At 42.1% G+C, this 13,691-nt stretch overlaps 2 protein-coding genes across 5 annotated transcripts in view; both read right to left on the reverse strand.

Annotated features, from left to right (window-relative positions):
* ZHX1 (zinc fingers and homeoboxes 1) overlaps positions 1 to 10,176 on the reverse strand; it is an 89,774-nt gene extending 79,598 nt beyond the window's left edge. For all 4 annotated transcript variants that reach the window (XR_010745351.1, XR_010745350.1, XR_010745349.1 and 1 more), the window contains exon 1: positions 10,084 to 10,176. Coding sequence is in view for 1 of the 4 variants with exons in the window: in XM_066335592.1 (XP_066191689.1) it covers positions 10,084 to 10,093 (10 nt within the window). In the remaining 3 variants the exon portion in view is untranslated. The remainder of the gene's footprint in view (positions 1 to 10,083) is intronic.
* Positions 10,177 to 12,650: 2,474 nt separating this feature from the next.
* ATAD2 (ATPase family AAA domain containing 2) overlaps positions 12,651 to 13,691 on the reverse strand; it is a 29,887-nt gene continuing 28,846 nt past the window's right edge. Inside the window, exon 28 of the mRNA XM_066335745.1 lies at positions 12,651 to 13,360. Coding sequence (XP_066191842.1) covers positions 13,322 to 13,360 — 39 coding nt within the window. The 3' untranslated portion in view covers positions 12,651 to 13,321. The remainder of the gene's footprint in view (positions 13,361 to 13,691) is intronic.

Consider the following 13,691-nt stretch of genomic DNA (forward strand, 5'->3'; position numbering starts at 1 on the left):
GAGCAGCATAGAGTTGCTCAGAAAATGAAAGACAGTATGGCTTTTATGGAGACTGCCTCTCTTCCTCTCCTTGATTCCCTCCTCACTGTGTTAAATTTTACTCTTGAACCAGCTAATGTTCCCCCAAAACTCCACGAACAGAGAATAAAAGCAGCCTCAAGATAGAAACAATGTGAGAAATTCTCATTTCAGCTATCATAATAAACTGAAAACAGGGACTTGGAGTGAACTGACCAGGTGACTAATACATACTACTACATGCTCCACACATGCACACAGACTTCCGTACACTAGAACACAGACCTATCATTTAAATAACTTGTAAAGGATCCCAAAATACTTGAAACAAATTTATAAGCACAGTGGTTTTATGAAACTGTTTTATGAATGAGGAAGAGGCAGGGACTTGGAGTGTCAATTGAAAAGCAAAAAAGATCAGTTCCACTGCATGGACATATCTAATGCCATGTCAAGATGAAGACCATAAGGCACATTTTCAAGGTTTCAACAGCTCTTTACAGTCTCCTCTACCACCTGGTCTACTATGAGCTTTTGCTCAAATGTGTTTGCTCAGAACCTTTCCTGTGTGCCTTGGGTCCACCTGCTTGTTTCCCACCCCATGTTCTCCTTAAAGCCTCCCCCAGCCTTGCAGGTCTGCTTCCACTTTGTGAGAAGGCCAAGGCATGCGGAGTGCATAAAAGGTCCCTTATGTTCAATGGCACATGATTTGTATCTCCACTTCTGATGCAAAAAATTTGACTTCAGATCTGTTATTTTATAAGGTCCTTTTTAAGGTGCTCCAGAATGCTTCCAGCGTCATAAAACAGCTTTACAATTGTAAACTGGATCACATAAGAACAGACAGAACAAAGAATTGACCTAGTCCCTACTGGCAGACTCCTCCATTGTGGAAAAATGCAGAAGAATTTTATGTTCATGCTTGCAAGTACAGCTGATCTTATGTAAGTTCTCCATGATGCTCTATTCTGACCTGATCCAAACAATGCTGGCCATGGAACAGCATATTCACAACTCAAAATACAACATTTTTGAGAGGGGTAACTTCCCCTCTATGTATTCAGAGTACTTGGTCTAAGTGCAAGTATTCCCAGGGCACCACTAAATTACTGCCTCAGGACCAGGGTGAGATTATCAAGCTCACTCAGGCCTGTCTGTCCTTGCAACATCAACGTATTCTATGTCGGCTGCAGATGACTTTAGGGGCACAGCGATGGTGGAGCAGCAGCACTTCAGCACTGGTGAGGAATTGTAACTAGTTGTCTGGGGAGTTTGTAAAAATCTGCTTGGGATTTTTAAGGTATTTCCATCCTTGCAAGTTTTCAAAACTTGGTAAGACCCTGAACAACCCTATCTACCATCACAGATAACTTTGCTTTGAGCAGGAGGCTGAACTAGACCATCTTCAAAAGTCCTTTCTACTCTAATGTTTCTCCTCAGGATTTTGAGATATTCAAGCCCACAACAAAGAAAAAAGAGGACAGTCCAAGCTGCCTGCATAAACACTCTCTGCAGGTCTCAATTATCTAGTAAAATACCACTGTGTACCAAGTTAACCTTTGTGAAAAGCAAAGCATTTTTATTTGCAACAGTGACGTGACTCCACGCCCCTGCTGAGTAGTGTACTGTACTCCTCAGATACTCCCGCTGATTTCTGTGGGAGATAATGTCTTATTCTATGTGTGACAAGACCAATTCCCTCACTCCCCACCCCATGCCCCCATCATTCATCCACAGAGTGGATAAACATTGTTTACTGCCTATCAGCCCAGTCACAAAATCAGGTAAAAGACAGAGGCTTTCAAGTAAACGGTGTGGATTGGAAAGATAAACCTAAGTACAGCCACTGCAGAAGTCTGAGAGGTGACTGTGTACTCAGGTTACTGGGGGGTAATGAAGAGTCCTGAAGAGTCAGCAGATCAGAACAAGCATCTCTGCCCATGGCACAGGGAACAGGAGGTTTGCAGTTACAGCATTTCACAGGCTCCACTTCACAGGCACTGCTGGACCTGGCGCCCAGCAGTCCCACGCTGCTCCCAGCTCACCTGAACAAAAGCCTTCAATGCAGCAGCAAAGAATCAACAAGTCTTTCACCAGGCCGGTTCCCTGTTCCACTGTTTCCCAGGCTAAGGCCCTAAACTTTGACTGTGAACCTGACCTCTGTGACTTACTCTGTGCTGGACACGTGACCCCTCTCGTCACTGCCCAGAGCCCTGCAGAGGAGGACAATCCCCAGTTTGGGAGCCACTGTCAGGAAAGCTGGAGGCTGCACCTTTTGCCCTGCTCTGCTGGAGCTGCTTGTCATGTGAGTCGCTCCTGCAGGAGAAACACAAACCTCCGATGTTCAGGCCTGGCAGGGAAGTAAGAGAGCAGATCACCAAAAACAGACTGCCCTCTTTCACTTTCTGTCTCTCAAGGATAATGGTGGAAAATTAGCACAACGTGATTTAAGAGGAAAATATGGAGTTAACTAGAACACTGTACTTCAATAGCTGTGGAGCTCCTTTTTTTGTTTTTTGCATTAGATTTAAACACCGTAAGAAAAATTAATTAGTTCTGCTTTTAAAAATAGAGGTAGCTTAAAGCTGTATAAATCTCCTAGGGTCAAAATCATACTCTCACTGATTTAAATGAGAATGAGCAGTAAAATTTTTAAATGAATACTGAAAGTGTTCATAAAAACACATGTAAGATGTTAACAGAAAAGCCTAAAAATCATTACACAGCACAAAACAGCGTGACAGTTGGGGGAGAAGGAAAAGAAGAATCTGTATTATGTTTAAACCACCTATTATTTAGGCTGTAAGTTTTAAACAGAAAGATTTGATAATTTACATTAATGTTTCAAGAACACACTGAACGCATTCCCTCGTAGGAGAAACACCTATCTTATTTACTGACATTAAACCAGACATAATCATTAAGAGCATCAATTACTGCCAGAAATTCTGTTCTAATTGTAAACAGCTAAGTTTTTATTAATGGAATAAATGGACTTAAAACCCCCCAGTATTATAACAGATAGTTTTAGTTCACGTCATTAGTTTTTTACTTAACTAAGTTGGAAATTCTCAGTGAAAACACTGAATTATTGGTAGTTAACAACTAACCTTATACACAGAAATTCTTTGCAGACATCTTCATTCAGTGAAGGTAGAAATTACTTCCTGAATGACAGAAATTCTTGCCTCAAACTTTAAAAAGCAGGACGGCTTTTTTTCTGTGTATGATCTCCAATTCAGGCTTAAGAATAAACTCTGCCAGGGCTAAAATCTTAACAGACATGGATACATCATCATAGAAACAATAAATTTACTCTAGGAAGTATTAAAAAAGTATCATAATTTGTCTCACAAAGTAATGTTTTAATAAATGTACTCTTAGATATGCTACATATTTACAGTAGTTTAATAATACAGACATGTTATGCCATTTAGGTGCATTTTAAGTTAGATTTTAATTTCCAATCAAATGTAGTTAGACAAATTGGGAAAACAGGAACTAACCGAAAAACAAGATATGCATAATTCACTGTTTTCTAGGAAAATGACATAAGTAAAAATTAATAATCTGAGTGTATGTTGAGATAAAGAAACAATCCCTGATATAATTTATCCCTTTACAAAAAAAAAAACTTGGCATACTACCACAATATCAAACAATGAGAATCACCTGCCATTTACAACAGTTATTGAAAGCATAAATTCAACTCAAGATTAGGAGAAATCATTTATATCAGGGTTCAGATATACGTTCAGATCCAAGCTATGATCAAACTACCAGTTTCCATTATTCCATTATTAGGACTGGTTTTGAATTAATGCATTAGTTAAATGATATCTGGGAGAGACAGGGAAATACAAAGAGAGGTAAGACGAACATGTATCACTATTAAATCAACCAAATCACAAGAGCCCAGGATACGACTGGGGTGTGGTACTCAAAGAGAATGTTTATAAGAGTGTTCAAGTTTAGCACAGAAAATAGGCAGGCCTGGAAACCCCATGGGAATAAGATGTATCTGTTGTTGTAAGCACATCCTGCAAAATGTTACTGGTTCACTAGCCTGGGGCAAGCTTTTTCTTTTTTTCCTTCTTTTTCTTTTTTGACAGCCAAGGACAATATTAGCTTGCGTTTTTTTTTGTCATCGTCAAGCTGAGGCTGGGTGAGAATATTTTCTGTCTAGACTAATAAATGTTTGTAAGGATTTTGCAAGACTGGTTTATGGGAATAGAATCCTCTTTTTGTTTTTCTGCTGGAAAAAGCAGCATTAAAAACAAATGAGCACCATCATGCATTTGTTTTAAATTGCATATTAGAGCACTGCTATTTTGTGCGCAATCAATACATAATTTGGAAGAAAGATGCTTTTAAAATTCAAAGCTATCCCTGAGCAGCTAAGGTTCTCTTGGAAACTGAAGGAGGAGTCTGAAATTATTGTTCTTTTGTTTGCATCCCCCAGTGGGAAAGGCAGCACACAACTAGAAACCACTGTGCTTTGAGGCTGCACGAATCATTAAGAATAAAGATCAACCCCCCCTCCATTTAAACATTAGATATTAAAACTGAATCTAGGCTGAAGATAAGCTAAACAGACTCCTTTTCAAGCTGTTATTGGGTTAAATATAATATCAAAGGGATTACATAAATCTTGTAACTCTCTCTACAGAAATTTTAAAAAGGTACTTATATTTTGCAAATCACTGCCTCTCTAGACCCCAATTACAAGTCTTAGCTTAATCAGTGGAAATCAATGGGATATGCATGGGCCAAAACCTACATTTTCTTTTTAATATTTGTTTCAGAGGGCGGGGTATCTCAAGATGAAATGGCTGACTGAGCTTTTTATTTCATTGCTTTAGGTGGAAATGACTGAATCTTTCCAAAGTAGTGCTGAAGAAGCTGCTGTGGTGCAAAGCAATCTTCAGTCCTAACCCTCCAGTGAGCTCTCACCCTCAGCCTCTCTCTCTCTCTCTCTCTCAGCTCTTGGCAGCAACAGGACTTAAACACTGCCTGGTGAAGAAGAGGGCTCCTGTTCAGTAATTCACAGATAGTAATTACTGTCGGTAACTGAGCATTACATCTGGAAATAGTATATTCACTCATATACAGCAGCATATAGCTGCAAATTCTGAACTTAGGACTATCTTGTGCCCATATGCACATGGCTTAAACTGCAAAGTATTCTGCACTCTTTGTCAGTGTGTGTGACATCAGAGTATGGTACTCACACTGACATCATCCATGCAAATATTAATATACTGGAAAGCTTTCTAAACAAAGGAATCTGAATTTCAGTGTACACAGTGATGTAAAACTTCTCCCTCTCTGGACTTTATGTACAATGATTATATGTTTCTAAGGAAGTGGGCTTGCGATTATTTCTTTACTATGTGTAGAAAGAGTAAACTTACTTTTCTTCAAGACTACTCTTTTCTCCCATCTCTCCCCTCCTTCCCCTCTAAAGAAACAAACAGCTGATATTAGCAAGGCTTTATATTTCCCCTGGAGGAACCCAGGAAATAGAGTTTAAAAAAGGAAGGGGAAAAAAAAAATAAAAAAAAAATAAAAAAAAAATAAAAAGGAGCTACTTGTCAAGAATTAAGAGTTAAAACGAATGGGTTTGGACTGATAAAACACCCAAAGTTGTAGGCACCTCACAAAGAAACTCACCAAAAGTTATCTTTTTCCACGCTAAATTACTGCTTTTAATGCAATTAAAAAAAATAGTTCTCTATTCACCAACAAATTCCTCCAACAAATATAAGTAAAATGGATTAAGAAGTCAAATTTGAAAAAAACTCATAAGCTACAAGTAGTGAAGCTGTGTGTGCTTGCATCATATTTAAGCAGATACCTAAAATGCCAGCAGGGATCTCATATGGGCATCAATTCTCAAACTGATCCACGAACAATAAATGCAAAGTCACGTGTGGTGACGTTTTGTCAGACCAGATCCCCCTGAGAAGTTTGGAGGACAGGGAGCCAGTAAGTATTCAGCATAGCAAACAAGGCTGAACATTGTTGCACTGCTGAACACTCAAAAAATTCCACTGTATCTACAAACACATTTTACCTTGCTGAAAATCCTGCTGAGAAACAGCAACTCCTGAGCTTTCATGCTGCTCCATCTAACTCACTTGGCAACTGCTGCCAAGTGCCCAACTCCTCCTGATACAACTTGGATTTGCAGAGCACTCTCAACTCCCACTGATTTGCTGAAGGCATCTGATCCATGTATAAAAAGGCAGTATCTTTCTGCTTTGAAGGTATTTTAAAGATTGACTAGAAATCTGGAGTTCTTAAGGAAGTGCACAGCTGTAACTAACATTTTACTTCCAGTCTTCTACAGTCAGGGAGTTAATAGCTGTTCTTTCCTGACTCCTTCCCCACTGTCTCCCCTTTACTCTTTTTTGGACAGACAACATTCCCAGATCTCAACTAACCTAAATACCAAGAGAGAGCATTACAACCCTGCACAGGGCCAGTAGGAGAGTTCTAAAATCATCAGCATTTTGACATACAAACCAAGCCTTTCCATTATAACACACAGAGCAAAGTAATCACATTAGTACCATATTTTGTGTACATTAATATACTTCATAGCTTTAAGAGAGGCAAGCTTAGAGACCTCTACCAAGATTGCCTTGGACTATACAAACATACACTTCCATCTATGAAGTTCTTAGCACCTTTCTAAGCTAAGACAATGTTAAAATAATCAGTCCTAACCTATAACCAATGATTCAAGCCCTAAAATCTCTATGATTACCCAATTCACAAAATTCATTGAGAGCTAACAGCTATTTTCCATCTAATAAATGTGGTTTGAAGATGCTTTGAAGATTCAGAGTGCTGAACATGTGGAGCTTTTACCCTCACCATTAGAAAGTTCAAAAGCTCATTTCTGTCCTTCTGTCTGGTGAGGTGAATTTGGCACTCACAGACGACGCCGGCTTTGCCAAGCAGCGAGGGCTGGCGTTACACGCGCCTCATTACACAGTTCTCTCTGCCCACTCTTTAAACAAAACTGTCAGCCTTCAAGTCTTGCTTGAGCAATGGTTTCAAATTGTGGGTCCCCTCAAAGCATGTGAAGTTCCTCCAAATCCTCATGAGACCATTAGATAAGGAAGGTGAGCAGCATACTGCAAAACACCACCAGAGAAGGCCAAGTTGCTTAGAGTGAACCTGGAACACCAAAGTCGCTTTCTTAAATGGCTCCAAATATGATGAGGAACCTGTTCTTTTGAAGTAAAACATATAAAGTTCCTTTAGACCTATCAGGCACAAGCAGAGGGTATGCTAAAGAGTGTTTGCAACATTAAGTTCTTTGCTACCTCTTAGATCTTTTAAGAAGTGCAACAGTAGCATATTGAAAGTTCTTTAATCTTTTTCCTGAAGGTTCTCCCATCACACTACATCTGTTCCTCCTTTAGTTGTCAGCAATTTTCCTGTCTTCTATGCTTTAGCATGACAATGTGTCTTGTAATTTTAATGGTATAATAAATGTAGGCTACATTCTACTCCTTTAGGTTATACTCTTTTACAGTGAATTATACTGAACTGTAACATTTATGATGATCTCAAAGCTCTTAAGGATGAAAGAGTGGTACACACCTTCTAACAAGTGACAATAGCTGACTTTTGCTCAATCTGGGCTGATCTCTGAAGCTTGTTTGAAAGAATTCACTGATAGTACAGGCACTGTTCTAAGAAATACATTACAGTTCAATGAACTCTGAAGGATATGAAAAAGAACTGAGTGGACTCCCTGAAGTTCCATCCAGTTCCTTGACAGAAAGACCAAAGAACTGGAAATGAACCATCAGTGAAATTGGTGCAAGGCATAGAATTATGAAATGCCATCTGGTTGGTACAGGATAAGGAAATGTATCATTTTGGTGGCTTTCACCTCCACAGAAAAAGTAAGAACTGTTTATGCACCAAAATGGTTTGACTATTTGGGAAAGTCCTCAACTAGCCATGGGAAAAAAAAAAAAAAAAAGATGGATCAGAATAAAAGACAGTAAATTTGAATTAATAGAACTAATAATGCTGAAAACATAAGTAGCCACAGCCCTTTAATGCCTAATTTGACAATATTAGAAACTTTAAATAATAAAAGAAAATTGTTTTCTTAGAGGTATATATTCAGCAAAGGTAACACTACTGACAGGTAATGGGGAGCTACATAAGTAGAACGCTACAGTCACTACTGCTGCTTATTTAGGAAATAGGAAGCAAACAAAAGAGAAAATGGGACTAAACTGAAAATTGCATCACTTGTTTACAAGTCCCTGACAACTCAGAAGCAAACCATCTTGGACATTTATGGATCAATGACCCTGCATCTAAAGCACAAGGAGAGGGAATATTGACCATTTATACACAGAAGAGAACAACATGTCCATGCACTCAGCTAAAAATGTTCAGAACACTCCCTCACACCATGACCCCAAAACTGTTATCACACTGGATTTTTAACAAATTGATCATTCTGAAAATTCTACAGCAAGCTCAGAATTTATAAAAATTAGAAAACATAAAAATACTGAATTTGATACTGTGAAATCCTTACTAGACCTCAGCTTAATCGGTAAAGAGAAACTGATCACCAAAATAAAGATTAGCCATTGCAAGTGATTGTGCCTCAGTTGTGTTTATTATTCACAAACAGAAAAAAATCACAGTTTACGTGTACTTGGTTCTTTAAAAGTCCCAGCTTCGTAAAGCTGCAAAAAATCCTGAACTCAGACTTAAGGAAAGAATCTGACTTCAAAGATGAATGACTGTTTTATAAATAAGACTCTTCTAAAGTTACATATAAACAAACAGGTCACCAATCACAACTACATGAGAAAGTTAACCCAAAATTTTAATCTTTGCTTAAGACTACATATAAACAAATGGTGGGAAACCCAGAGGAAAATCGCAGAGATAGCAATAAGCTTAACTGAAGTGCTACAGACGGCCCAGTGAAGCAAAAGACACAAGAAACAGCCTTCTGGGTACACGAGGAACAAAAGGAATCCTAGCAATATTACAAAGTCCATTATTTGATAGAAATTCTTCAGTGTGGAGAATCTAAAAGGGAGAACTGTTCAACACATAGCTCTGAGTCTCCAACGGTAAGTATTGTGAGAAACTTTGTGATAAATATTGTCTATTCCTGTAATAAACAACAGTTATAAACAGCAGCACTTAAAGCTAGATATCAGGACATTGGATCCCGCTAAAGCACTCACATCAAGAGAGGTGTTACAAGAGAGGAAATAATCCAGAACAGAGCCATAAGAAACATTAGGAAAGTAGAAAAGCAAGCCTCACAAAGGAAAGCTCTACCTCAAAGTACTATGTTTTCCCAGGACAAGTTTGGGGACAATCATAGTAAACATACACATTATCCAAATATGATAGCAGAGGGCTTTTCAGTCTAGCCAAGATACAAGAACCACTAGCCTAAATTTAAAAGCAAGTAATTTCAGTTATACAAAATGGCATCTACTTCTAATCCGCTCAGGGGAATTCATTTAACACCAGCAGTGGAATTGACTGCCTTGCTGGCAATGTTTAAAGAAAGTAACAAAAGGGTTTCTAAGTTATGCATTTTTGCTCCAAGAGGTCTTAATTCAGGGCAGTCCTCTAGTCTACATCACACAGGTTGCTTTAAACAGGGTTTCTGTAAGTACTCCCAAGCTTGCTTTCTTTTGGCATGAAATCCTTCTGAATAAAAACAAAAAACCAGACCGCTGATGAAAACCAACAGGACAGCTTTTAAATTTCCCTTCTCATTCCTACGTTTGAGGGAATATTTGTTTTCATGTACCAAGTTTCATAACAAAATCTACTTTTCATTTACACAATGTTTATATGCCCTTTGAAATGCTCAATATACTCTCTGTAGACGCCTTATTTTAAAAGTAAGTGGCACCTATGCCAGCTTGCAGACCAAGACATCTCAGCCTTCACTATTTTACGTGACATTTTGTACACAGTCAACTTCCCCATCTTTTCATTAACTATTTAACCTACCGAGCAGCTCAGAAATAAAGTGCAAGTACCTACCAGATAACATTCTCTATTGCAGATACTCTGAGCCCTTTCAGAGATCCAGAACAGCCTCCATTACATGGTTTATTGAAGTTGGTGCTGGTTTTCAGGGCTGCACATCCTGATATAGGGGAGAACTGAGCATCAGAACGGGCCCCAAAACCAGGCACCCCCAGAGGAGCAAACCAGATATCTTCCCCAACTTTGCCTGCACATACACTGTACTGTTCCTTCGCGCTCGCCCCCGCACCGCAACGCCACGGGATGCAAGATAACTCTGGAGCCAGAACTTCATGGCTCGCTGCCTGCCGTCAGTCTGTCAGTCTGTCAGTCCGTCCGCCTGAACGCCAGCGGTGACAGCGGGCAGGAACTCGCCGGCTTCTCTGGGCGCATCGGGATTGAACTTCTTGATTCTCCTTTCTGACTGAGAGTCAGACGGATTTTCCTCCGCCCTGAGGCGAGGAAAGCCCCGTGCAGGCTCCCGGCACGGGGCGGAGGAAGGAAGAAAAGGGAGAGGAGCTCGTCCTCGGAGGGGTCTGACCCCACTGCGGGCCGGGTCGAGGGGCACGCACAGTCCACTTCCAAGGGATGCCACGGCTCTGCGCCCGCTCAGCCTTCCCCAGCCCGCCCGGAGCCCGCCGCCCCCGACGGGCGATGACCCCCGGCCGCGGGGGCAGCGCCGCCGCCAGACAATGGGGAGGCGGGCGGGGCGCGGCCGCCCCACCGCGCCCGCCCCGCGGGCGCCGTCCCCGCCGGGCCCGGCCCGCCCGCCCCCGCTGCCCGGGAGCCGCCCCCGCCCCGGGGCGGCAGCGCTGTCCCGTCCCTACCGGAGGAGCGCTCGGCCCGCTCCCGGGGGAAGCGGGGGCGGGCGCAGGGCGCGCCTCCCCGGGCAGCGGGGTCGCCCTCCCGCCTCCCGGCGCCGAGAGCCGCCCCCAGCGAGTCCCTACCTGCCGGCGCCGCTCCGCCTCGCCCCCTCAGCCCGCGCCGCCGCCCGCCCGCCGCCTGCGCTCACGGCCGCGCCGCCATCTTGCGCTTCACAAACTACTGCACTTCTTTCGGGGCGGGGGGGCGGCGGATGGGCCGGGAGCTCCCAACGCCGCGGCCGCCCGCGCCCTCGCCTCGCCCCGCGGCGCCCACTCGCATCCTCCCGGCGCGGCGCTGCCCCGGGGCGGGAGCGCGGCGAGCGCGGACAGCGCGGCCGCTGCCTCAGCCGCCCTGGCAGCGAGCGGGGGCGGAGCCGCTCCCGCCGCCCCGCCCGTCAGGCGGCGGACACCGGGCGCGGGGGCTGCCCCGGCACCGCAGCGCCGCAGCCCGGGGGCACCGGCGGCTCCTGGGCCGCCCGGGGAGGAGCGCGGCCGGCACGGTCGGAGCTCCCGGGCGGCAGCCGCGCCCTCGCAGCCGCTGCTCCGCTGGCAAACTTCGGCTCCGCTCTCGGCCCTCCTGCCGCGCCCGGGACGAGCTGTAGGGACGGTGTCGTCCCCAGCCCGGGAAGAGTTTTTCTGCCACTGCCGCCCGGAGCTGCCGCCGAGGGAAGAGACGGCCGCAGGGGCCCGAGACCCAAAGCAGGGCGAGTGAACGCAGAAGTAGCGGCTCTAACGGAAAAGACAATTCCCACACCTTGGGTTGTTGGGGGTTTTTTGTTAGTAAGAGAACTTGGAGAAAGTTCTCTCCCTTTACTACATACAAAATATTTTAATCAGTATTTGGGTTTACCTCTCACTGCCCAGTTCTCAAAAACACTGTTTCCCTATAATGTTTTTCTCATTACTGAGTACTATTTTGGGTCAGGCAGTAAAATATGACGGTTTCCCTGAGAAAGGAAAAAGATGGGGCTTGTGGGGAACCCTTAACTGTTCACAGGTGGTCACAGAAGCTGAAGATTTACAGAGTTTGGAACATTATTAAAAATCTGTCTTGGTACAGGATCCTGTCGAGCCTAGTGACAGAAGACATTTGCTCAAAACAGAAGTTTTGATCCCAGGAGTGTTTCTGGTTCCTCAATTCCACACTGTCAGTCTTCCACACAGCGCTCTTAGGGGATGCACTCAACAAAGTGTCTGCCCCAAGTCACATTGGAATTGGCCATGGCAGCCAAGGAGGAGATCGAAGTTAAGGAGATTGGAAATGTTATAAATGAACTAATGTCATACATTACATTAAAATGGAAATTTGCAATTTTTTTTTCTTTCTCCCGCGTTTGTCTTTGCTGTACAATCCATACACTGAGTAGAGAAAAAAGAAGCTGAGCACATGCAGTTTTTATTTTAAAATCATAGGATTTGTGCTGGTGTCTTAAATGCAAGCTTATCAATGATCAAAATTGTGATTAAAAGAGCAGACAATGCACCACTAAAAAGAGATGAATTTTTTTATTAATACCCACCAAACAATAGAGAGGGGGAAAAAAAAGGAGAGGGGGAAGAGGGGGAACAAACACAACAGAAGGACACAAGAAGAGAACACTACTGACAGAGGTAAGAAACCAAACACACACAGAGAGGGATTGCAGAGTCTGGCATTCAGCATCGCCACATCTTGTGTATGTGAGGTGACAATAGAAGAGCAAAGGGTCGTGCCACATATTTAATCATGATTTATATAAAATTTTATTCTCATATAGTTAAACTTTGTCTTATTCTTTTTTTAATTTAAATAACTATCAAATTAACAGATAAATTTTCTCTGTGGGTTTGAACAGAAATAATTTCTCAAAACAGGGTACTGCTTTACTTTTACTTGAATATATTTATCACCAACAATATATTCACTTTTAGGTAATAAACAGGTAGAATTCTTCCCAGGTAACTAGAAAACTATTTACAACTGAATTCAACTACAAGGCATCTGATGACCAAACAATTCGTATTAAAATGCTTTTCTCCAGTATTAAGACTGTCATTATAACAAGAATGGTTAAGCTTTACCTTAGAAAGTTACAGTAGTAAATCTTGCTTTGTTTCAAGTTAAGTTTTCTTTAAAAGAGAGGTACTGAAATTATCTATTCAGATCTGCTGAGTTCCAAAGGCAATCACGGCAGTATGTCACATTAAAATATACATATCTGGAAGGGAAATATCAAATAGAAGTCATTTAATTACTTTATTTGAGCTTTCTTAATACTTTTTAAGATATATAAGATATATTTGTATAAATATATATGTAGACCTAATATTTATTGAACAATGCAAAGAAAAAACAGCATGCAATAAAAAGAAAACATTACAGAGCGTGTCAAGTATGCTGAAACCAAGTATCATGGATAACTGAAGGCTGTAATTTCTTTCTTCATTGCCTAAGAAGAAAAAAAGACAAATTAGGAGTCAGTGTGAATTCAAACTTAAGAACTCTGTTTGCTACTTCTTCAAAAGAAGTGAGAATCTGTGCATGCAATTGTTAGTAATGATTTAGCCAATACATGTGCTACCACCATCACTGTTCTATACTCACTGGCTCCAACACATCCTTATGCACCCAAAATAAGTAGGCTAGAAAGACTGCAGGGATCTGTATCAGGACTATGGATCAATGGTGCTTTCAACAATTACAGAGGAGACAGTTCCCAAAGAGCCACAGCTAAAAGCTGAACTGCTCTTTTCTGAACTCTGAATAAATACTTGTTAAAG

The sequence above is a fragment of the Sylvia atricapilla genome, chromosome 1 (genome assembly GCF_009819655.1).
Source record: "Sylvia atricapilla isolate bSylAtr1 chromosome 1, bSylAtr1.pri, whole genome shotgun sequence".
Classification (NCBI taxonomy): Eukaryota; Metazoa; Chordata; class Aves; order Passeriformes; family Sylviidae; genus Sylvia; species Sylvia atricapilla.